The sequence below is a fragment of the Mauremys reevesii genome, linkage group 10, assembly GCF_016161935.1.
Source record: "Mauremys reevesii isolate NIE-2019 linkage group 10, ASM1616193v1, whole genome shotgun sequence".
NCBI classification, from domain to species: Eukaryota; Metazoa; Chordata; order Testudines; family Geoemydidae; genus Mauremys; species Mauremys reevesii.
Genome location: NC_052632.1, coordinates 62,694,123 through 62,720,179, shown reverse-complemented (window position 1 = coordinate 62,720,179; position 26,057 = coordinate 62,694,123). Strand labels below are relative to the sequence as shown.

Sequence of the window (26,057 nt, the reverse complement as noted above, 5' to 3'; positions counted from 1 at the left end):
AACAGAATTGACGTATTTTTTCAGACTTCCTATATGCTATTGCTATTAGAATTGATAATATTTCTTTCCTCAGCAGACAGCCAAGTGTGCATTTACTTTGCACCCATCTCAGCCTTTCAAAGCCAGTCAGGACAATGTGGGCTGATACTACAGTTCCCCATGAACCAATCAGCATGCTTGTCGAAGGCTGTTTTTCCCCTGCCCTGGGCACGCTTGCACTTCCATCACATATTTGAACTCTCCAGCAAAGTGAAGCAATAGGTCACTCCCAGTCCCCAGTCTTCTGTGCCATGAACAAAGCTTTCAAGGCTAGTGACTGCTCCTGCAAGAGGCGGAGTAAGTCAGACAAGCTACTCTGCACTTCACAGGCGTGGGTCCTTGTTGGGGACGGCCAACATGGTCATAGCAGGGTGGCTGAGTGCTGAGAGCTGTGTTCTTTGCTAGACAGTCCCTGACTTGTCCGATCTTAGGCAAATCACTTTGGCCAAAATGTTCAACGGTGGAGACCTCGATTTAGGCAGCTACTCTGTATGTGGGCACCGATATAAAGGGGGCCAAATTTTAGAATTGCTGAGCTCCTGCTCAAATGTCCATTCGATGGTAGTCTAAACACAGGAAGTATTGAATCAGTTCGGTCTTTGTTCAGGTTTGAGAATGATGCATCTGCTGCTTATGTACCTCCTACTTACCACAAAGAGGTTCCGGCAGTCACTAAAAGCCCTCGGGCAATAAATCTAAGAAGTGTATTTTCATGGAACACCAAAGAGGGGGCTGTAGATCTTGACCCCATACTTGGCTGATAATCCTGACACCACTTTAAGATGCAGCCTCTGGGTGTTTCATTGACGGTAAAGCAAGGGGAATATCTATTAGCTTATATTGGCCATCCTTTTGTCAGTTCATGATTATTCCCTACAGTGGATTTAGGCCCAGATCTTTAAAGGACTTCAGGCATTGCTCAGCTTTCCATTGGCTGAGGCGATGGAAGTCCTGAGCCTGACATTGCAACTGGGAACCAACAGAGAATTGAGTAACTTTTAAACAGAACATCAAAACTATTTAGCAAATGAAATAGTTACTGTAAAAAGAATGTGCAATTTTATTAAATTTAAAAAAGTTTACAAACAAAATACACAAAGAAATTGCATCTGAGTTTATACAAACTATACATTATCTTTACATGACTCAGACACATTAAAGGAACATACCAGTGCAACTAAGAAACGTTTTATACAATCCAGTGTAAAAGCTCCATAACATTCAGTTATCTCACTAACTGTTTAGTAAGATCTTTCCATAACTTGCTGTGAGGAGGGGTTGCAAAATATGGCCCTAAAATAGTATCCATTGTCCCATGCCACAACTTTGTTAAGAAAAGACAATTTATAGGGCTGCCACCAATGTGCACTCCAGAACGTCTGCGGGTATTGGTGGGAATTTTACATGCAGGAGTTGGCCCAAGACTATAAAACCATTCATGAAGATGAAATGGGGAAGGGCAGCAGGGATAGGTTGTTGTTTATTTTCAGAGAGTTTTCCCCCTGTCCTGTCAGTTGTTTAAAAGCCTGGCACAAAATGAAGAAAATGGCTCCTTTTCCACAACAAACATAATCACCTGGATTCCATCTTCCTCCACCCCCAGCCCTGTCTCCCTCTCACCGTTACCTCCATTTAGCTGGTCTTCTCCCACCCTCCATCCCCTTTTTTAAAGCTGGTTCAATCCTCCATTACCCCTTTTCTTTATTTCATCCCCTCTGAAGAGATTCTGGAAACAGAGAAATGTCAGCAGAAAGACATAAGTTGTTGGAAAGAACTTGAAGGCTCATCTCAAGGTGGGTTGCCTTTAGACAAAGGAATGAGAACATATGAGTGTGTTTCAGAAGTCAGCAGAGACCAGGGTTCTGTGGTTGCTCCTGAGCAGATGACCGTCTCACTAACCTTTCAAGTTCAACAGGAAGATGCATTGCCTCAAGTGTTTTGCACATGGCTGGAATCAGCCAATCAATGTGTGACAGTGTGGGAAAGCTATTCCAATGAGAAACATTAGCCCAGATGGGTAACTATGTACAGCCACCGGGACCTGTCCTAGAATTTGGGGTCTGCAAAGGACTGGTCATCAGATTAAATTAGAGTAGCCTACACCTGGCTACCTTTGACCTCCAGGGGCTGTTCCAGCAGCCAGGAATAGCTGGAATGCAGCTGTACTTTGGTCCCTACATCCAAGGGAGATGGTGGAGTCTCTATGCCATTCTGGGTTTCCTCTTACCAAGGGGAAATTTTCAAGTAGCTGATTGAGCTAGTTTTCAGCAGCTGGTTGAGCTAGCTTTGAGCTCCTTTGCAACACCAGAATGAGGTGCAAGAATCTAGCCTTACAATTTTTGGAGTATATAAAGTCATCTCCAGCTTCTCCCATTTAATCTCATTTTTCCCATTTCCAGTCCTTTGCACAGGAAATCATTATGCTTGTCCTGACACTTGTCTCTAGAAAACCATAAAATCCCTCCAATATCATACGGGCAAACTGAAATAAACAGGAAATCAACGTCTCGCCACTCAATTCAGTAGGATCAGAATTTGGATCATTATATACAGAGGCTAGCAGCTAAATGTGCTGATATACTGAAATTGGCTTGTCTAGCATGCCTGGTTCTTTGAGACTCTGTAAATGTGGTCTATGAAACAATGTGAAGTTGTGATTTCATGTTGAAGTTGAGATTGTTGAACAGTCTGTTTCAACTATCGCGTTGGGAAGGGTAAGTGAGACATCACAGAACCCTGAATCCAGTTCCTGAACATGAATAGGAGAGAGAATACACATTCATTTTCAAAATCAAAACTTTCAATTTCAAATCTTTTGCTTCACAAAAGCATTGTGTGTAATTTGACATGTATTTTGTGTTGATGATTTGGGCCCTCGGGTTTTACTGTAAATTCCTCACGGTCAGTTCAAACAAACTTTCCATTCATTCAGATACGTCAGTTTTCAGATCTCATTTAAGACCAGTTAAAAATCTGATTGCATATTTCTAGAGTCATTTTTCAGGATTTCTGTGCAGCAGATTGAACCCTTTTAAATGTATGTGGATTTCTGTGAAGCTCTTTTGTTAAAAATCATTCACATTTTCTACCTTTAATTTCACCTTTCCCTGTAATTTTTTCCCTTGTCATCTTATTTAAAGGGCTCTACATCAACAATAAGTGAATAACAGATTTGGATGAAACACCATAAGAAAGCAACATTATCACTGCAGATGTGATTAGTGTAACATTTGACAAAAATGCTGATAAGTGCCACCTGTAAATTCATAGGATTGGGTAAATATGCCGGGATTTTCATGCCCCTACATCAGTATGCTTCCATCTTTAGGCTGAGCAATCTTGCTAATGTTCTAAATCCTAGTGCTTACAATGGAGATTTGCATGTGAAAACTCCAACACTGGACTTTGATCGTTCAATCTCACCATGCCAGCTGCAGTTTCAGATACAGTGGGCATCACAAAAAAGAATCCACAGCTATATGCCACTGTTCCCATAGACTTAATTCCATCACACTGTGTGGGAAGTGTGGTTATTATACAGTTTTATATTACGGAAGCAACCTCTGATTATTTTTAATGGTGACCTCTGTAGCGTGGTCTTCTTTACACCTGTGAAGCTTCATCCTACATAACTCTTAATGGCTTGATCAAGGGGAGCAGAATCAGTCCATTTGAATAGCATTTGAATGGACCTGCTTAACTACAGTATGAGCATTTGGATCTCTGCTGTTCTCAACTGTCCTCAGAAGCTCCAGTGTAACTTTCCATTCTGTAGCTCTCAGGAAAGCCAGTGTAGTTGCTACGTTTTTTCCTCATTCATAAAGCAGCAAACAAGATGGGAAAATTCAGTAATAATTTCATCTCCTCTTAACATTACCTGTGAAAATGATGAAAGCACAATATTAGTTCTGTGCCCTTCAGCTTCATCACCAATGTTCATCTCCATGAAATCAAAAGTAACTGGTGTCAGTGACACCGACATCAGTAGGGTTGTAATTCTGATTTAATTCAGTGTATGCGAGATCAGAATCAGGCTCTAAAATGGCTTGCAAATTTATTGCCAGGGAACTGGGCAAACAAACTGTGGAATCAGCGTCTGCAAACTGCTTACACTTCAGAGTCTTGATTTACAGTCTCTGAAAACACTAAAAGACACAGTGTCTAATAATAGCATGCAGTGGAGAACAAGGAGGGCCATTCAATGACCAGAATGCATAAAGCTTTTGTGCTCTGAGCAGGTCTGGGAACTCAGGAGGATGAGTGGAAGATGCTGAATATACCATGCTTGGCTAAGAGTATATATGCTTCCTGCAGCATGATGTTGAGTAAAGTGTTAACTGTGCTACTACTATTCCATACAATATCAGAGATGCCCACAGGATACTTTCATAGAAACCACCTAGGATTAAGATTTACAGCCTGAATCCACATTGCCTCCCAGCCACAAACTGGACTGAGAAGGGAAAAAGGGACTGACTAGATATGATCAAGTCGTCTCTTGTCAAATCACTCCCACCCCTCACTTTCCAAACCACTTTGCATTCCCACTCCAGATGCTCTGCTTTTTATCTAAGCACGAAAGGAAACAGTGGAAAATACTGTGAACGTTTTTTCTAAACATGTTTGTAGAACTGCAAGATTTAGGCTGTCAATCGGTGGCAAAGCTCCCACTTTGTAAGGCAACATTTTGAAAGAATACAAACTACACAGTGGACCTAATCCTGAAATTCTCATCTCAAACCAAATGGGAGGAATCAGTGATGACTTTGCCTAAGAAGCAACTTTGCCTGTGTAAGGATTTTGGGAATGCCCATTGTGTTTCTGGAGCAATCCTGGGAGCATGTGGCTTGGTGAAAACCTCTGGGTGGATCAGAGCAGCAGTACAGTGCATGTGTTGCATGGTGTTCAGAAGATCTTCCAGAATCTCTAACTAGACAGCAACATGGAGGAGGGGTTTGGCAACCATGTGAGTGCCAATTTCAAATGCAGATAAGTTTTTTTCCAAAGCATAACAGGAAATAGCTCAAATCTTTACATGTTGACAGACTCTTCTCTCAAACTTTGTATGTTCCATTGTGACTACCAGCCAGTTACTGGCTTTCCTATCATTTGTTCTTTGGGTTTTTTTCCCCACAGCAGGGCTTCCCTTCGGTTCACTGGGGAGAACAAGGATCTTGGCAATAAAGCTGATCCCTTTCCCCATATCCATGAAAACCAACAGTACTCCCATAAAACATTGCCTTTTCTCACCCTCATCAAAAAGGACTCTTGCCTCTCAGGGCACTAATTGTTGCAACCCTGCTCCACCAATGTCCCTATCCCAATCCTATAAGCCTCTTAATAACCAACTCCTCAGAGTGTCCAGATTACGGGGTTAAAAAAATAAAATAGTTCGGCTACCTTCACAGGATCAGCTGATTCTACAGCAAACTGATTCTAGAATCTAACTGTTGAAGGTGCTCAAGAACTCCATAGGGAATAGTAGGATTCCACATCCTAAGAGAGAGTGAATTGAAAAGGAAAACAAAAAATTAGCAGAATTTTTAAATTTCAAACTTTCATCACTATTTCTCTGCAACAGCTGCCTTTCCTTTTCAAATATATTTAAAGTTGTTACATTTCGTCCCACCCTCCTTTTTATTCTAAGGACCACAGACCTATATTTTTTTCAGTGGAAGAAAGAGAAGAAGGGAAAACCATTCAATCAGAGACTCCTGTGTGACTCAGGTCATAAAATGAGTTACGTTCACCCCTCTGGGAGCAGTACTGAGTTCCCACCAAAAACCCTGACCCTCAGTGTTTGTCGGAACTGACAGCTCCACTCCCCCAGAGCATTGGCCAGCGATCAAAAGGGGTTGTCCGTCTGCCTGCCTTTCAGAACTGGCAGCCTCACATGCCACAAAAAATGATGTAATGTGAAGTATTAACATATGCAAAGTCAGCTAGAATACAATGCAATGAGCAAGCTGCAACCGGGTTACTCTCTAATTCCGTCCCTTAGTTAACTGCCCCCCTATTGTTAGGGGAGAGGTGGGGGGCCGCAGTCAGTGAGAAGGAGCATACAGAGTGCCACAAAAGCACAGAAGAAGATGAAAGGAAAAGGCTAGAGTACATCGGAAAATGGTAACTCTTCAATTGTTTGTTTGGAGTGTCCTGTTTATAGAATTGACCAGACAACTACATCCCTGCTATAGAATTCTACTGAATGGTTTAGCGGAAAGTGCTTTCTATATTTGTACAGGATTTTAGCACAATTCCTATAGAATCCCACTGATTTCATCCCAAGAAAGAATTGTATAAATCCCCATTACATCCAATAGCACTAGTCCAGAGGAGTTCATTTCTCCCTGTTCTGGTGAGCCTGTGGGGATCCTGAGTGGAGATAGGACATAGGGAGGAGGACACTAGAAACCCATCATAAAAAGGGCAGTGACAAGGCTAGCAGGTCTTATAATTAACTGTCATGAGAGTTGTCCTATACTGTAGCTCTTACATCAGAGAGCATGTATTTTTAGTGTGAACAAACCTTAGCTTGAACGCTGTTATCAGCAGGGGCGGCTCTAGGATTTCCGCTGCCCCAAGCAGGGCGGCACGCCGCGGGGGGCGCTCTGCCGGTCGCTGGTCCCGCGGTGCCAGTGGACCTCTCGCAGATGTGCCTGCGGAGGGTCCACTGGTCCCGCGGCTCTGGTGGACCTCCCGCAGGCACGCCTGAGGATGCTCCACCGGCGCCGCGGGACCAGCGGACCTTCCGCAGGCATGCCTGCGGGAGGCCCGCCGGAGCCGCCTGCCGCCCTCCCACGGGACGCCGCCCCAAGCGCGTGCTTGGCACGCTGGGGTCTGGTGCTGGCCCTGGTTATCAGCAATGGACCTGAGCCACAAAGTTCGGTTTCAGACATGCATTTCCCCAGATAGGAGTGTTTGGATCCAGGTTAATATCCCTTCTTTAGCTATTATCAGGGCAGATTTGTTTAAGATTCAAGTTCCAGTAAGTCCATTTGTTAGTGCTGTAGCAAAGGCCAGTTTAAAGTTAGTTATGTAGCTACAATCCCTGATGCAAGAGCTGCTTTCCAGCATAGCTGCCCAGGTAAGTTAATGCCATCGCCCAACAACCCTTGGCAGTGCCTTTTAAAACGCAGGCTTTGACTAGGCATTTCAGCATCAGACATCGCGCTTTTACAAAAAGTTTCATTCCTTTGTTTTGTTGGCAGCTCCTAGATCGGGGTGGGCAAACTTTTTGGCCTGAGGGCCACATCAGGTTTTGGAAATTGTATGGAGGGCCGGTTAGGGGAGGGGGTTGTGGCCTGGCCCCCACCCCCTATCTGCCCCCACCCCGGATTCCTGCCCCATCCAACCCCCTCTGTTCCCTGTCCCCGGCCCTCCCCCGGAATCCCCACCCCTGACTGCCCCCTGCCACCCCATCCAACCCCTCCTCTCATTTCTGACAGCGCCCCCCGGGACCCATGCCCCTATTCAACCCCCTGTTCCCCCGACCCCTATCCACACCCCACCCCCAACCACCACCCAGAATTCCCCTGCCCTCTATCCAGCCATGCCATCACCACCATGCAGCACAGAGCATCGGGTCAGGCCAGGCCCTGCAGCTGCGCTGCCCCAGAAGCTCGCAGCTCGCCGCCCAGAGCACTGCGTCGGCAGCAGGGCGAGCTGAGGCTTCAGGGGAGGGGGGATAGCAGGGGAGGGGCTGGTGGCTAGCCTCTTGGGCCAGGAGCTCAGGGGCCAGGCAGGAGGGTCCCGCGGGCCAGATGTGGCCTGCAGGCCATAGTTTGCCCACCTCTGTCCTAGATGAAGCCTGTGTCAGACTGGCATTAGCACAGTTTTCTTGGGCCTGTGAACTAAATGCTGTTTGCAATGTTTTTTAAGCCACTCCGGTACGCCGCAGGAGAAGTTGCGAGGTCGACCTTGGAGCGCGGAGTTCGCTTCGCGGCGTCTGGGACGGTAAGTAAGTCGAACTAGGGTAGTTCGAATTCAGCTACGTTATTCACGTAGCTGAATTCGCGTACCCTAGTTCGACCCCCGACCTTAGTGTAGACCAGGGCTTAGTCTGGTATTAAGCTCTGGAAATGAGTATAGAAATGTAAATCCAGTCAGTGCCTCATGAAGGAAAATGAAGCTAAATGTCATTGTCTGATTTGACAGCAGAGTTCAAATAAAACATTTTAATAGTGATGATTTCATATGAAGTGTAACAAGCTGTTGAATTGAGGGGAAGTGTCTGAGGACAGTAAACCTTTATTTTCTAACACCAGTGGCATGCAGTTCCCAAATGGAAGAGTAAAGGTTTACTGTCCTCACACACTTCCCCTCGAAAGCCTGTTACCCTTCATATGAAATCATCGCTATCAAAATGTTTTACTTGACCTATGCTGTCAAATCAAACAATGGTATTTAGCCTCTCAGATTATAGCACTTATGTTCGCTGTTGGCTTTTTGAGGTACGTTCCCACGTACAGACACTTGGGGCCAGGCTGTGACTGTGGAACATCTGCCTCCCCTTGTGTCCCTTTGGGGTCGGGAAGAACCCTAGAATGCAGAATGGCCCCGTTAGGCAGGAGGTGGGGTCACATCTCCCCCGTCCCAGCCCACAGAGCAGGTCAGGTACATTGCGGGGAGAAACCTGCATGGTGGGAAGCTCTGTGTGTAAATGGCACAGGCTAGCCCTTGTTGTCACAGAAGGGGTTAGAACCAACAGACATTTCTGTCATGTCTGTTGCTACTTTTGGACTAGTGATATTTTTGGTTCCTGTTGCAAATCTGGCGAATCCATTAACCAGCATCAGAACAAATCCCAACCCAGTTTATAGATCTAAGCTACAATGACACAGTCCAGAGACTTACGCCACACTCTTGATGTGGGGGCATTTTCTGAGGCTATCAGTCAGCTTCTGGGCTCCGGCATCAGTTATCTTGTTACACTGAACACTGAAGGCAAAAACACATTTGGTGGCTGTTAGTCTAGGACACACTAACCATCACAATAATCAAACATCATCCTTGAGATAAAAGGAGATATGGGGATTAATTAAAAAACAATAACAATTAGTCCTCAAAGGAAAACCCAGGTTGCCATCTGGTCCTTGATTAAGACAGTCAATCTCCTGAGCCATCATCCCGTCAGTCCACACAAGTTCTCCATCCTCCTAATGTTCTACCTTCTTCTACCACTTTTCTCCCATCCCAAACTCAATCTTCTACTCTGTTCTCTCATCTAAAGTTGGCTTGTAAGGCCTGGAAAGTCCCACCTCCACCTCCAACCCACTAGGTTCCTTTCTTCCTGATTTTAGGAATCTAGTACTGGCAGGATTAATTGTGACATGCTACACGGTTAATTATAAAGCATCTGAAGTGCTATGAAGTCACCCCAAATCCCTTCAGATTCTGTGTGGTTTAGTGGCTCCTGGACATACAGTTATATCTGCAACGGTCCCTTAAATCTTTCTAATTGTTGATAACTACATCTGGACCCAGCACACACACATTTCTCCTGTCCAAGGAAACTGGGGAAGGTATATAGCTTTCCTGCTCTTTTTTTTTAATAAAACAAATGAATCAGATAAGCTGTAGTGCCCTTAAGAATCTCGCTGGCCTTCTCAAAATCCTGTGGCTATCACTGTTTGTAGTGGGTAAGAACTGTTTATGTTTTGAAAGGGGGAGCAGAATTGTCTTTCAGGCTTAACCATAAATACTAATGCTTTATTAGGTTCCATCTTGTAACCAACCCCCAAGCTTATGTCCTATTCATTGTCCCCTGGGTTTTCTCTTCCTATCCCAACCTGCCACCACAAAGCTTTCCCCAGTTATTCCCCCTCAATTCTCTCCTTCCCCTCTTCTCTCTGTTCCCACAAACACAGGGGTGCAAATTCCCAGTTTCCAAGCATTTGAAACTCCTCAGCTGATGGTAACAGCAATAAAATATTAATCTGCAAGATCAGATTTTAACAGCATCCAAGCAAGCTTTTTTCCCCTTTATCCTCTCTGAAGATTTGATACTTACTGTAGCACCCTCAAAGATGCCATTGCAGGAAGTATTTTTGCTATATTTTCCGCTCCAGCATCACAAATGTAGTTATTGTACAAACTGCAGAAAATACAGACAGCAGGAACACCATTAAATAAAGCAAAATGCTCACTAGTAAGTTAAAGAAAAGAATTCCAAACATGACAGGTACATATTAGGGTATGATTAATTCTTATTAATTTGCAACCATTCTGTAGATTATGGTTTCAAGACATTTTAAATATCAAATGACAGTCCTATTGAGAGCCAGATATTCCCCTTATTCAGTTTACAAACATAAATCAAAAATAGGATTAGACATTTAAACAGATAACGAGAACATCGTTGGCTATATTAGATATGATTTAAAAACCTGCAGAGGCTAAATCTTTATGCTTCAGGGCACAAGGGTTAGGAAGAAGCTTCTCTTAGAAGCAAATTATTCCATAATTGAACTGCAGGGTTTATTGTGCCTTCCTCTGAAGCAGAGGTGGGCAAACTATGGCCCGCGGGCCGGCCGACCCTCCTGCCTGGCCCCTGAGCTCCCAGCCGTGGAGGCTAGCCCCCAGCCCCTCCCCTGCTGTCCCCCCTCCCCTGCAGCCTCAGCTTGCTCCGCCACCGGCTCAATGCTCTGGGCTGCGAGCTTCTAAGCCCGGCCTGATCCAGTGCTCTGTGCTGCGCAGTGGCAACGGCATGGCTGGCTCCAGCTGGACAGCGCGGCTGTAGCACCACCAGCCACCGGTGCTCCAGGCAGCGCGGTAAGGGGGCAGGGGGAGTTGGATAGAGGGCAGGGGAGTTCGGGGAGGGGGCAAGGGGCAGGGGTGTGGATAGGGGTCTGGGTGGTCAGAGGGCAGGGAACAGGGGGGTTGAATGGGAGCAGGGGTCCTGAGGGGCAGTCAGGAATGAGAGGAGGGCTTGGATGGGGTGGCGGGGGCAGTCAGGGGCAGGGGTTCCTGGGGAAGTCAGGGGACAGGGAGAGGGAGAGTGGGGGTGGATGGGACAGGGGTCCCGGGGGGCCATCAGGGAACAGAGAGGGTTGGATGGTGCAGGAGTCCTGGAGGGGGAGGGCGATAGGGGCCACAACCCCCTCTCCTAACTGGCCCTCCATACTATTTCCAAAACCCGATGCAGCCCTCCTCCCCAAAAGTTTGCCCGCCCCTGCTCTGAAGCATTTAATTCTGGCCCATGTCAGGCAGGATACTGGGCTAGGTGAACCACATACCCTGAGTCAAGTCCTAGCCTGTTAGGTGTAGTTCAGTGATCTAGACCTTGATTCTGCTGACTAGACCCCTGCAAAGCTTGTCACAGGATTGGGGCCCTGGCTAGCAGTTCCATGTGCAGAACTATTGATCAGTGGGGAGCTCTGTGTATGGTTTAAAAGCAATGTCCCTCTTGGTACATATTGCTACGTTAGGCACTTGTATCTCCATATCAGATTAAGTTTTACATTTATCTTCTCCCAAATAAATAGGATCCGGTGCTGCTGGTGTTTAGGAACTATCAAGACAGAGGCCTCAGTCCTGGAGCCCTTGCTCAAAGGAGCAGTCCCACCACTTTCAGTGGAACTGATCATATGATTAAGGCCTGAAGCTCCAAGCCCATAGTGAATTCATTACAGTATGTGGGCATTATTAATTCCAAGTATAGTCATTATCTTCTGAACTAAGGCACAGAGATACTTTATACAAAGCAATAGAATAGAATACAAACACTCACCTAAGTGTCTTTAATGAGGATAAGGAAGGAAGAGCAGTAGCTAGTTGTTCTGCACCCAAATCTGTTATCTTATTCTGTGATAAGCTAGTACAAATAAGATGTTCTTGTTAATAGAGTTTATTAAACCAGGTTATCACAATGTTGGGTAATTTTTTTCCATGTTGCTCTAAAAATTTGACACTGAGATGCAACATGAGACTGTACTATAACCACCAATACTCTGACATTTTCCCATCCCAGAATCATTTAAGATGATGTTGTCCTTCAAGATTATCTCAGAGAAGACTGGGTCAATGTGGAGCAGTTCTGAGGACCGTAACCAATATTTGTTTTGAAAGCTGATAAACCAGATAGAGGATTTAACCCTATCTGAAAAACAAAAGCCTGAAATCTCCTCTTGGTGATTTTCAATGCCTAATGTATCTAAATGAACAAAATATATATTTTGCTAATTAGGTCAGACCCTGCCATCCATCCACACTCAAAGTCACCACTGCCTTCAATGGGTATTTCACATCTGGAGCAATGGCAGGATCAGACATTAAGAAATTTCTCTTAATATTTACTGTGCATTTACTATTTCTCTGTAGTTCTTGTAAAAGAATTGATGTACTATGAACAAGGCAAACTTGGGAAAAATTAACTGCTTGCCTTGAAACGGAATTAGGACGCCTCAAACCACAATCCCAACTCTGAGTGCCATAGGATTAGCCTATTTCTCTTTCCTGGCTCCCAGAAGTTGGCACTGTTAACCTTGCAACTTACTTCAACGTTTCCAGTGATGTCAGCTCAGACAATACTTCACAGAGACTTTTTGTTCCTTCATCTCCTATTTCATTTTCACTCAGAGCATCCAAGCTGCAGGACCACAAAGCAAGACATTACTAGGTTTCCTTTTAACTATTTCCTGTCCATTGACCATCTAAGATATCTGCTCATAAATTTGATTGGCTACTTCTTTATAATGGACCCAGGCAATCAGGTAAGTGCAGGGCTTAAATTCAGCCGGAGCTGTCTGGAGTGGAGGCCTGGTAAATATTTTCAAACCCTCTGGAGTTTTTATAGCATGTTGTGGGGAGGGGAGATGCTACGGGAAATACTCTATAAGAATTTAAGCCCTGGGTAAGAGCAATCTTGCATATTCGAGCTCTTCTAATAAGCAGCTCTCTTTGCTTTCCAAACTCAGAGCCTAAGAAGATTTTAAAGAAGAATAGAACTACATGACCCACTTTCTTTGATATGCAAATGGTAGCACTTAATGCCCCACTTACATTACAAAAGGAACATTGTTAAAACAGTTATGAAATAGTTGTGTCCCAACTGAGTTTCCTCCCTACATGTACAGAAAAAAAAATGGTGCTATAACAAACATCTTCACTGCTTCCTCTCCTGGATTAGGGAGGAGAAAAACTGAACATCTTCTCACTGCACTTCCTTCTGGTGGAAGAGATTTTAGGTGGGGGACCATATAGCCCATTTTGGCCAGGACAGTCCCTTTTTTAAGTCCTGTCCCGACTTTTCTTGGCAAACGGGACAAATGCAAAGTTTGCCAAAAAAGTAGGGTGCGACCCCTAGCAGGATGTGGAGGAACTCGGAGGGGAGGAGGCGTGTGGCCAGGGGCGGCTCTAGGCACCAGCAAAACAAGCTGGTGCCTAGGGCGGCAAAATCTAGGGGGCGGCAAAAGGCTGGGGCCCCAGGTCATCCTGCCGCTGCGAGCCCATCTCCTGCAGCTGGGGGGGGGGGCGGCAGGCTCGGCCGGCGGACCTGCCGCAGTCATGCCTGCGGGAGGGTCGCTGGAGCCCCGGGACGACTGGACCTGCTGCAGGCATGACTGCGGAGGGGGCGCTCGTCCCCGGCTCGGCTGGACCTCCCGCAGGCATGACTGTGGCAGCTCAAGCGGAGCCGCCGGACCGCGAACCGTCCGCAGCCGCGGGAGGTCCAGCCGAGCCACGCGGGACCAGCGGTCCCTCTGCAGTCATGCCCGCGGGAGGTCCGCTGCTCCCGCGGCTCCGGGGTGCCTCCCGCGCATGACTGCTTGGGGCAACCAAAACGGTAGAGCCGCCCCTGCGTGTGGCAATGCTAGGCCAGTCCCATGCAGGAGGGAGAGCTCAAGAGCAGCTCTGGCCTGACCGGCCCCGCATAGGCGAGTGGCAGGGGGTATTGGGTTGGCCCCATGCACCAGGGGCAGAGAAGGAGGCTTTGGGCTGGCCCCATGCGGGTAGGTGGCAGGGTAGGCTCAGGCTGGCCCCACGTGCCAGGGGATGGGGGGGATCTTGGGCTGGCCTCATGTGGGTGGAAGTTCAGGGAGGGCTCAGACTGACCCCACGAGTGGAGGGAAGCCTCAGGCTGGCCCCATGCAGGTAGATGGCAGTGGGACTCAGACCACCCCATATGCAGGGAGGAGATGGGGGCCTTGGGCTGGCCCTGTGGGGTGTCCCATTTTCCCTTTGGGAAAATATGGCCACCCTAATTTTAGGAGTCTGGATTTGAGGCCATACCCCCCTCCTAATCTTATAGGCCACACTGGGAGCCATGGAGCAGGAACCCATTTGAATTGTGCTTGCCTTTCCTGAAACATCAGAGAATGGCCACTGATAAAGTAGGATCTGGGCCATAATGGGATAATGAGCTGAGCCAGTAAGGCAGGATCCTGTGGGCTATTATGTTGCCATCCATCATCTCATGGAATGCCCCATAAAAAGCAGTGGGCAGTTCAGAGTGATAATCTATGGTAGAATATTGCCCTTTGTCTCTATGCTATTTTGTTTCCTGTTCAAAGGAGCTTAAATATCTGGAGATAGTTGGCTTGACCTCAGTGTGAGAGGGAAGTATTGAAGGTTCAGTTATAAACAGCTATTTTTTTGTTCATGATAAAGGAATGGGTAAAAACATAGGGCAAAAGTGTGTTGTCATAGTATAATTAAGAAATAGCTAACAGTATATATCCATGCATAGATCATCTCTTCCAGAAAAGGAAAAGAAAAGCATGACCAGTGGCTTCAGCACAAAGCATGTTAATTGCTCCCTTAGTGCTAAAGCAGTCATGATCCTCTCCCAAGCAGAGCTTAAAACTGAAAGAAATTATGGAGATCACAGCCATCAATCTGAAAGCATCTTAAGAGGCTCTTGGTACCAACAATGAAAAACAAGAGGAGGTTTTGTCAGGGCTCCTCTACAAGGCAGAGATTCAACAGCAAAGTTAGCTGTGGCCACAAAACAAAACAAAAAACACCCTACCAACCTGAAGCTCCAGTCCTGCTTCTGCTGCCGAATAGTTAGAATTACAGTATTTCCAATAGTCATTGCAGTGATCAGCCATGTTTTTTGCTACAGTGGTGCAACCCCACTGATTTAATTGGAACTGCGTGTGATTAATGATCATTCCCACAAGCAGTGTTTACAGCCTCAGGCTCAGAGTGATTTTCCTCAAGCCCACAGAGAAAGTTAGCGTCAGAGCTGGGATTAGAACTACAGCTGGGCAGAACATGCAGTTCTTTTGCAATCTAAACACTTCATGAAATCGGGTTGATTTTTCGAGAATTTTGTTTTGGAAGAAAACCAGAAAAATTTCTAAGAATGTCAAAATATCCTGCTTTAACATTTTTGGAATGAAACCTTTCAATTTTTCATTTTAAAATTACTGTTTCAAATAGTTTTATTTTTAATTGAATTATATAACATAATATACTGCACAAAAGTCTAAATTTAGACATCTGGATTTTGTCAAAATGAAATGTTTCAATTGACTCAAAATATTTTTTTTCTGCATTTTCTTTCAGAGAGCTTTGAAATTCTTAGTTTTCATTATGATTTGTAACAAAACCAAATTTTGAAATCTCAAAATCCTTCACTGAATGGAATTTCATCCTCTGCACTGCTCTAGTTAGAATGAAAGGGTTCCTGGCTCTGTTTGGACCTCAGTATATAGTCACTTAGGCAGTGTAGTCTGTTGTTATTTTTAAATTTTAAGATAATATTTTGCTGTTTTTCAGATACGCTAAAAATGGTGGCGATACCGGGTGCTTTTATGTTCCTTTGATAATAATTTATTTGGCTCTGGTAATCATTCAATACACACAAATTCCTATTAATTTACAATTTATATAGCATTTTGAACCAAGGATAGGGTGACCAGATGAGAGGGAGAAAATATCGGGACACATGGTGGGTGAGGGGGGGGCAAGTGCTGCGCAGCAAAAAAACAAAAAACAAACAAAAAAAACCGCTGAGTGCTGCCGACGGAACGAAATATCGGGACAAATTGTGTACCAACCAAAGATCGGTCGGGACGCGAAACAAACACCTAAATATCATGACAGTCCCGATTTTATCGGGACATATGGTCACCCTAACCAAGGATCTCATTCAGTTTATGCATGGTAACTAATGGCACCTCACAACCACCCAGCAAGATAGATAGATTATATCCACTTTGCAGAGAGGAACACTGAGGGTCAGATAGGTTATGGGATCTGTCCAAAGACACAGTGGATCTGTTTGGCAGAGAACTGAGAAGCCTTGATGTACAGGCTCCTACTCTATCCAAACAAACCATACCTCAGTTTGTAAGGTTACCTATTTTAGAGCAGAAAAAAAAAACCTACAGTGTTTGCCTGGAGGCTGTTTATGGTTAAGTTCCACCCACCACTATCCATGGACAGTTGGAGAAAAAAAATATCACTCACTCTAAGTGCTGAAGAGATGGAAATGCTGCAAGAATTTCAACAAGCTTTAAGAATCCCTGAAGGCCACAGGCTGGACCCAGTCTGCAAGGAAAAACACTATGGTCATTTCACAGTACACAAACAGCACAACATGTGGTTTTGGTTTTGTTACCAGCATTCATTTTTCCATACCACAGACAAGACTATGCCATTCATATTTAAGCAAAACTCTTTACTGCTTCATTAACTCTGCTTAAGAGGTAATGGACAATATGGCCCTACGACATTAGATCAAATATAGCAGCAGTTCACACAGGAGAAGTGTTGCACACATTTTCCTCTCCCTCGTTTTTCTTTGCAACTCTCTTCTCATTCAGATCTGATCTCACCTTACTGTGTATTTCCTGCTATTGCAGTTTTCTCTTATTTTAAGTATTTTAAACCTGACCAAGGTTATTTTTGTCTCCCCTCTTCTTAAAAGAAAATCCTACCACTGGCTGCACGCAACTTCCATTTCAATCATTGGGTCACATTCCGGTTCATATTACACCAGTGTAAACTGAGTAAATCCATTGACTTTAAATGTTCTTACTCCAGATTTACACCAGCTTAACAACAGAATTGACCCTTGGTTTTTAATCAGTCTTTGTTCACACCAAACTCATTGATTTCAGTGGGAATTCAGCCTGAGTAAAGAGATTTGGATTTGGACCCAGAATACAGACAAGTTTGGGGAAAGCAAAGGAGAGGAAATGGGGAGAGAAAATACTGAGAATTCAGAGGTGGGGCCAAGCAAAGGGAAAGCTGCAGGACTTAACTTTAAATTGTATGTAGGCAGCAGGGAGTGGAGGAGGGGGGGTGTCACATGTTCTCCATGACACTGGTACAGCTCCCAGTGAAGGAGCTTTTCTGAACTGGAGGCTATATTAACTAATACAGTAGTGTCACACTGGTGCAGCTGAGAGGAGAAATCGGCCCCCAACAACATTAAAAACAAATATTTGAATGTAAGCGCCAACTGCATTTGGCAGCTGCATGGAGCGAATGCCAGAAGAGTGATTCCCACCGGATGTTTAAGTGTGCATAAGTTAATCATTCCTTCCAACTCAACATTATTTCTTCCTATTCCTTTCTCAGAAAGAGGGAAGCAAATAGTTTTTAGTCAGCAGATATACACTGACACGCACCCAGTATTTGCTGTCACCATGACCTACATGACATAATCAGCTATAACAGAGGGCTTAGCACAGACACACATTCACGTCAAGAAACGTAGATGGGAAAGTAGAGCAGTTTTGTGCAGGAATCTTTTCCCAAGACATGGTACAACACTAACGTAGACACTGAGTAATGATGCAGCTCATCTGGCTTCATGCGAATGGAAAGTGACCTCATTTGTTTGTCAATCATTGGATTACATCATCGAAATTTAGCATGAATGAGAAATGGAAAATGACATTGCTAATAATGAGGGAAATATCTTCAGTGTATTTTACAGCTGAAGGAACGAGATCCTCAACTGGTGTATAACAGCATAGCTCTGTTAAAGTCAATGGAGATATGTTGATTTACAGCAGTTGAAGTTATAGCACTAGGAGTTTCTGTTTTTTGCCCATAAATTAATAATCCTAGTTTAGATCAGCAAAATACCGATAAAATGGGGTTTACTTAATATTTTTACCATAAACGTACTGTAACAAACTGTAGATAACAAATGATTATTTTAACAGTCTTAAAAACTTCAAAAGTATTTCAGCAAATGGAGAGGGGTGTCACTTACGCAAATTCTAGTTTTCTGAGGTTTTTGATAGCAGGAATTTCATTAATATTGCAGCCAAATGCCTCTTCCATGCTAAATAAACCATAATAGAATAATTGTAGCTATTAGAAACAGTTTTTAATAGCTGTAAAAAAACCCATTGTTTCACAGAGAATACTAATTTGTGCAGAGCCAGGTTATTTGCTCTAAAGGTTTATTAGTAATAACATTTTTGAAACAAAGTATTGTTTGATCTTAACAGGAGGAAGAAAGTATAATATAGCAGAGAAAGTATTTCTAAAACGACAGTATATATAATCTACGCGCATAAAGGCTTAGATAGGCCTATCTTACCCCAGACTGCTTTGCTGCTAGGGACTGGGGGTCCAGTCTGCAGCAGTCTCTGCCTCACTCTCTCCTCTCCTGTCTTTTTTGTCCACCCAAAGTTCTTTTAGTTCCAGTTTTTCTCACTTGGATCAGTCTGGGGTTACAAAATAGGACACCAACCCCCCCACTCATCCAGGGCCAAGCCAGATGGTTGAGCTCAGCATAGCCAGAGGTAAAACTTCAAAGTGAGTCACATCTGCCAGTGCCAGTAAATTGGGGACTATCTGGAGCTAACGTCTTTTTCCTGCCTATGTGCAATAATCTCTGCTTGAATTAACCCCTGTAGCAGATGGAACATACAACATTCACAAAAGACAAGATCAGAACAGTGACTTCCAGTAACTGCTTTGATTGTGCATGCTTGAAATTGTAATTAGCCCAGCGGCTGGATCGTTTGTAGGGACTGAACCCAGGACTTCTGGCTCTGAAAGTACAAGCCTTTATTGCCAGAGATAAACAACTGGCTCTCTTAGCTCACAGCCAATAACAGACTCTAGCCACTACAGGGCAGAGCCACACTGACAATGTGGGATACATAATTAAAAGGGATTAGAAAATAAGGGATTAAAAAATTATAGGTAAAAGGCCTGAACTAAAAAAAAACAACAAAAAATCACCAAGCTGCCAATTATCTTCTTTGTGGGCATTTCAGTACAGAGATTGAGTGGGTCCCTCACCGCCCAATTATCACTACGTATAACAGCAGAAAAACATGGGTGGCACAACAGAGCATTTTTTGCATTTACATGCTCTGTGGACAAACAGAGAACTTCACTCTCCTGGACTGTTACTACACCAAGGCCTTTCATAATTTATAAGCACTGAAGTGTAAATAGGTCATTAATTCTGATAGGATCTTACCAGTGGATCATTTTCTCTTGTATCTGTACAAGGTCAGAAAGGTCACGGATGTCCTTCATAGTTTCTGCCTTAAAGGGATCAATATCAAATTTCTCAACTGAAATCTTCAGCAGCTCATATTCCTTTGTTTGCTCTAAGGACTCCCACAGCCTGACTGTATCACTAAGGGAGGCCCTGTAAAGCGTCAAAACACAAGTTTATTGAGTCCCTGCCCTTGCATGAAAAGGTCTGTCCCACTATAATGCTCATAACACAATTACCAACAAGAAATAACTAACCTGAATGATGTCACATTCTTTAGGCCAACCAGGTGTTTCAGCCCTTGTAGGTTAATGCCGCTGTTCCGCAAATCCAAGGAAAACTCCTTTGGGGATCTTTTTAAAATAAAATGCAGCACATAGACATCAGGGGGTGTAAGAAGAGTGCCCAGAAAAGAAAGTTCAGCCTTGAGCCTTAAAGCCACATGCTGCAAAAGATAGTTGTCCTGTGTTTCATAAACACAGTGGAGCAGCTCAAGTAGTTTTTCTGGATAGAGATCACTTATCTGTACTTTTTTGATATATTTTAAGAGCGTTTTCTGCTTCTTGGTTATGATTTTCATTACATGCTCATCTGAAAGAGAGCAGAGGAATGGATCATGCTGGAGGTACAATAACCCGGGCAAGAATCGAGGCACCAGGTCTAACCAATTATGAGGCTTTTTCTTCCTGGCTGGTAGGGAAAGGTACTTTGTGAGGCTTTTATCCTTGATGTCTTCTGCGAGCAACAGATGAAGTGCACTCAAAAAATTTTGGATAACGAAGTCTGAGAATGCACTTCCAAATTCTTCCTCCCCATTTCCTGAATGTTTTGGGAACGTAAATGGCAGTACTAAGCCATATTTCAGAGCAAACTCCTTAACTTCTTGAGAGGGAAAAAGCCTGCTCTTCAGGGCATTTTGATTCTTTTCTCCAAGATACCAGGCTAATTGAGCTAGCCTGGTAACGTGCTGTTGATTTCCTACGGCTGTCGCATCTGTTTGTGTAGGTATCAGCTTTTGCTGAAGGTATTTTACAAAGAGGCTGGTAAGTGTTGGAGGAAGGTCTTTGTCTCCCATTTCAAACATCATTTCACAGAGAAAACAAATGAATCTACACATGACAGGGCTGTAGCAATGACTGAACAGATATTGACAATCTGTGATTAATTTCACGGCGTCATCACTGTACGGTAGCCCTTCAAAATATCTGGCTATGTATAATTCTACCTGCTGTGGAGAGAACCCTGTCATTTCGATAATCTTGTCCACTTTGGATAAATACTGATTAAATTTGTCCTTGGGTCTTGCTGTTAGCAATAGAGTACAGCCACTGAGTATCTTCTTCTGGAAGAGCCCTGCAAATAGCTCCCTGATGCTGTACAGCTCCTTGTAAGACTGGCAGTCTGGGTAATGTGTAAAGCCATCATGATCCTGCAACTCTTCGAAACCGTCGAAGATGAGGAGGACTTTATTGGGATTTTGCAGTATGTACTCAAAGACTTCGTCGCTTCCCTCTCGAGGTTTGACAAAGAGCTCAAGAAGCAGGTCCTTCAAGCTGTATTGCTTCTCAGGCAGGCTCAGTCGTCTACACTCAAACCAAAAGACAAATTCAAACTGAGAAAACTTTCCATTAGACCAGTCTTGGCAGATCTTTTGAACAAGAATGCTTTTACCCATTCCTGCCTTTCCCAACACCACAATGACTTTGGTCTCTAGTTCTTTGCCTCCTAGGACTTGAAATATTTGACTTCTTTCTATAGCTGCTTTTTCCTTCTCTTCTAAATTGTATATTACCAGCTCCTTCTCCATCACCTTGATGACATTTTTACCACTCTTTGTTTCAGTTTGACCTTGCATGAGAGCCCCATCAATGTAAAGGTGATCAAGGGTTACTTCACGGTCCATGGCCATGAAGTTGCACACATCTTGGAAATAATCCTTAAGTGATGTGCAGAAAGCTTCCACTGGCTCTAGAAAAACAAAAGCACAAGTGAGCTGAAGAATCAAGTATTTGAAAGGACATATGGACTCAACATAGCTTTTAGATGTTTTAAATATGTAATGTGATACAGCATGGCCAGAGGGCAGCAGGAGAGTGTTAGCAGGGAGCCTTATTCCCTGCAAGGCGTGGAAGGTTTGCTATAGATTAACTAGAGCACCTGAAGCCAATTAGAGCACCTGAAGCCAATTAGAGTAACAGCAGTGAGTCACATGATACAAACCCCCTGCCTCAGGTCAGACAGTGTGGGTTGTTGGAGCAGGAAGGTTTGGCTGGAGCAGAGAACAGTTTGAAGGAATTGGAGCAGAGAACAGTTTGAAGAGAAGCAGAGGAAAGTTTGGAGGAGTGCTGTGGTGGGCTAAGAAGTCCAAGACCCTAGGTAAGGGGCACCTGGCTTGTGCAGAGGGAGGGCAGGAAGCCCCCCACAAGCTGAAGGGCAGGAGAGGGAAGTAGCCCAGGGGAAGGAACCACCAGTTCAAGTGGTTCACCACTATCCTCAGGGCCCCTGGGCTGGGACCTGGAGTAGAGGGCGGGCCCAGGTCCCTCCCTCTCCACTCCCCTCCTCAAAGACACTAGTGGGGCAATTAATATTCTGATTCAGGGGCAAGAAATGGTGCCCCAAACCCCCCCTTAAGAAGAGAAAGCGTGAGACCCATCATAATAGTGCCAGCAATTTGCCACAGTAAGTTATAATGCTCTTTAAATGCACCAACATTCTGGCCCCTGGCAGTTTTCAGAAAACATTTAGTTCCTAAAATATAGCAATGACTGAATTCCACTCAGAAAGTTTTGAACAGCTCCACAACTGTTGTACAAGACATTTTCCCCACAAAAGACAACTTATTTGAGAGCAAAACCTGATGTTTTGGTTTTCCACAGAGTTTGCAAAGCAATTTAAGGTTAAAGGGGATTGAAACTCACTTGGTCTTTTGAGAATTTGTTCAGAAGGAACAACAGGAATTTGTGATATCTCATTGGACATTTCTTCTTCATCTGAAGGAAAACAAGTAATCAATTTGAGAAACAGACTCAAATATTCACTGATTAAACTTTTCCAATTTCAGCAATGTGACTAGTTAAATAGGGTAGAACCCTGCTACATAACAATTGATGTCCTAACTTAAGGTGGGGATATTTATCTATTTCAGTGATAAAAATGCACGCAAATCATGTTAAGGTATGACAGACAAAAGATAAGGAAATCCTTAAGATAAAGCAGACACTTCAGTCAGTATTCATCATTTGGTGAGGTTAATTACTGTAGCTATTACAATGTTACAGGAGAGCATGACTGTTCTGATACCCTACATGGAGCAAGGCTGTGGAGAAACATTACAGCTCTGTTCATGACACTCATCACCATCCCTTTCACATATCAGCATTTTGGCTGCATTCATGTTCACACTTAAGACTTATTTATGTAATCAAAAGGAATAGCTTCAGAGTAATCACACAATTGTAGTTAGAATTGAGTAGCTAGGTATTTAGGGTGAGCATTATATACAGGTAACATTCTTGTGAAAATTCAGTTGGGGGATTCACTCTGCATTATGTCATGCATACAAAGTATTATAATAATAAAGTAGGGATATAGGGGTTTTTAAATAGGGTAGTATCTACCTGTAAGATCAGTCACAGCTGCAGTCTCTGGCATATAAGCAAATGGGCCAATGGAGGTGTTTTTGTCAGGAGACCCCAAAATGCTTTGGACAGCCAAGTCCACTTGAGCTGAAATAATGCATTTGACAAATTATTTATACAGTTAATGCAATTGTTATCAGTATTATCTCTAAATGAAAACAAAGAGTTAGCTGACAAAATACTAAGGAGGACTCTATGTCCACAGCATAGTTTTAGTTAAGTCAAAAATTCTGAGAAAGTCTTTCAACATGATCAAACAAACTATCCATTCAGGGAGTCAAATGCTGCCTCTAAAGGCACACTGGAGCCTCCATTAAAACAGATGGAAATTCCAGGAGTACATCCAAGAACTGCAATACTTTCTTACAGTGTTTTCTGAGTTGTGATGTCACATTGAACACAGGTGAGTGGGACAGAAATTCCTGTCAAATGAGTCAGTGCCTAGAAATAGCTTACATTTGTGAAAAGACAATCCCTAATAAAGACACGTAAAGGGTACATTTTAAAAGGATTTAAGAATATTCAGTATTTTCCTGTTAGATTGGACAGATAGAGGGACCTTTTCCCACCGATCCCTTTTCAGTAGAGGTGTTATACAATATTGTAAGAAACCTCTTCTCTGGAATGCACATTAACCACGGGCTTTGGTAAAGGCTCAGAAGGCCTTTTAATCTCAGGGTATGTCTACACTACCTGCCAGATCAGAGGGCAGTGATCAATCCAGCGGAGATTGATTTATCGAGTCTAGTCTAGACACGATAAATCGACCCCCGAGCACTCCTCCGTTGACTCCTGTACTCCAGCTTGGCGAGAGGCGCAAGCAGAGTCGACGGGGGAGCAGCAGCAGTCGACTCACCACAGTGAAGACACCATGGTAAGTAGATCTAAGTAAGTTGACTTCAGCTATGTTATTCACGTAGCTGAAGTTGCGTAACTTAGATCAATTCCCCCCCACCCCCAATGTCGACCAGGCCTCAGTGTCAGAAGTTCTGCCCAGAGGTCATGAATGGACACCTAGGACAAACTCAGACCCATCGGGAAGTGGTGTCTTCCTACAGGAGCCAACGGAACTGTACCCCTCATATCAGTCTGAGTTTGCCACAGTTACCAACTCAACTGCCAGACTCTTTCCTTTGAGATCACTCGTAGGGCTTGTCTACACAAACGTAGTTTGTGGCATGCTGGGGTATGACTCTAACCTGCAGAAGCCTGCTGTGCACTATCTGTGTGGGCCCTGGTGACACGCACAAACAGTTTGTTAATGTGAGTCATGTTAGTAATGTTAGTGTGAGTCCTACCATCGCTTCAGAGAGGTAACCTCAATCTAATTACCTTAACAAAGAGACAGGTAAGGGGTTATTTGATCACAGTCTATAAGTACCTTCATGGAGAGCAGACATTTCAGAACAGAGGGCTCTTCAATGTGGCAGACAAAGGTATAACAAGACCCAATGGCTGGCAATTGAAGCTAGACAAATTCAGACTGGAAATAAGGCACAAATTAACAGTGAAGGTAATTAACCATTGGAACCACTTCTCCGTCACTGGCCATTTAAAAATTGAAACTGAATGTTTTTCTTAAAGATCTGCCCCAGTTCAAACAGGAATTAATTTAGGGAAGTCCTTTGGCCTGTATTATACAAGATGTCAGACAATTACCACAATGGCCACTTCTGGCCCTATCGTCTATCAGTCTATGGAAAACTATACGAGGCTGCAGATCTTCTGTTGGGAGGCAGGAACTCTAGCTGCATCATCTGGACAGTGGAGTAAACTAGCGACTGCTCCTCTGGATGCTACCGGGTAGAAAGCCCACCAGCACCTCCTGGTGTAGCCTATTAATGGACTTTGCTTTCCAGGAGACAAGGAACTATGGCAGCAGCACAAAGAAACACCTTCACTACCCCCCAGACATCAGAACCAACTTCAGATAGCTCAATTTTCTGCAAGGGAATGGAGTTCACTGTTGAAGGGAGGTGTGGTGGCTGACTAGGAAAGGGTAAAACAGATGATTAGGTAGTGAGTAGGAACTGAATGCAGGAATGGATTAAACACAATTATGGGAAAGGTTGGAAGGAGGCAGTGAATGAATGGGAGGGGTTAAAGGACTGATCAGAAGCAAATAGATAAAAATAAGAGAATGGAAAACCTAAGGGAGTCTATAGTCAGGCATATAGAGAAGGATTAAGTAGTAATAAGGCAAATAAGGCAAAATTTAATAGCAAAATTGAGGGAAAGCAAATAAATAGTTGTCATGCTGCCTCCTTCTCTGCTCCTGGGTCTGCATGTTTTCCAGTTGGACTGTAAGATCAAGGCAAGGACTCATCTTAGGATGAAAAATGCCCAATTTATTTTGATGTGCTGTGTAAATTAACAAAAATGAGTGGGTGCAATTGTTGAGCCCACAAAAATGTGTGTGTAACTTTTACAATTACTCCCACAGAAACCTGAAGGTATTTATGGATCCATCCACTGGGTCACCTTCAAAAATTTCACCTTCCTCTTAGGTACTTTTAGCTGTATAAATAGCCACTAGGGGGCAATCACACCTACTGTAACTAAGCAGCAATAGTACCAGTCAACAATGGAGATACCCTCTAGGCACCAAAGCCTGGAAGTAAACACACAATCAAAAACTTACAGCAGAGCTCCCTGGACTAACTAACAATGAGGGGAAAAGTTTCTGAGAGCAGACTGCTACTGCAGCTGGGAATTATTCATAGCCTGAATAAGGCTTTCTTTTGCTTATTATGAACTGATTTCTGTATCTGTTGTTTGACTTCTACGATCAGACTTTGGAGAAAAAACTTTTACTAAAAGAGGGTTGGCTTTTCTGTGTTGTTGCTGTTTTTGTTGGACCATGTTAACTGCCAGTTAACTTACAGCCCAGTAAAGCAGTTAGTGTATAAAGCACCAACGCAGTTTCTGATCTTGATGGTGATGGGATAAGTGTCAAAGCA

At 44.0% G+C, this 26,057-nt stretch overlaps 1 protein-coding gene across 7 annotated transcripts in view; it reads right to left on the bottom strand.

The window, feature by feature from the left end:
- Nucleotides 1-1,075: 1,075 nt before the first annotated feature.
- CIITA (class II major histocompatibility complex transactivator) overlaps nucleotides 1,076-26,057 on the bottom strand; it is a 102,914-nt gene continuing 77,932 nt past the window's right edge. For 6 of the 7 annotated variants that reach the window (XM_039492947.1, XM_039492946.1, XM_039492950.1 and 3 more), the window contains 12 exons: nucleotides 23,077-23,184; nucleotides 22,378-22,449; nucleotides 19,717-21,427; nucleotides 19,439-19,612; nucleotides 18,212-18,283; nucleotides 16,453-16,533; nucleotides 12,533-12,625; nucleotides 11,768-11,851; nucleotides 10,049-10,132; nucleotides 8,893-8,976; nucleotides 5,440-5,535; nucleotides 1,076-3,916 (listed from right to left, as the gene is read on the bottom strand). In XM_039492947.1, coding sequence (XP_039348881.1) covers nucleotides 5,460-5,535; nucleotides 8,893-8,976; nucleotides 10,049-10,132; nucleotides 11,768-11,851; nucleotides 12,533-12,625; nucleotides 16,453-16,533; nucleotides 18,212-18,283; nucleotides 19,439-19,612; nucleotides 19,717-21,427; nucleotides 22,378-22,449; nucleotides 23,077-23,184 — 2,639 coding nt within the window. In that variant the 3' untranslated portion in view covers nucleotides 1,076-3,916; nucleotides 5,440-5,459. The remainder of the gene's footprint in view (nucleotides 3,917-5,439; nucleotides 5,536-8,892; nucleotides 8,977-10,048; nucleotides 10,133-11,767; nucleotides 11,852-12,532; nucleotides 12,626-16,452; nucleotides 16,534-18,211; nucleotides 18,284-19,438; nucleotides 19,613-19,716; nucleotides 21,428-22,377; nucleotides 22,450-23,076; nucleotides 23,185-26,057) is intronic. The other variant, XM_039492948.1, reaches the window with a different exon arrangement.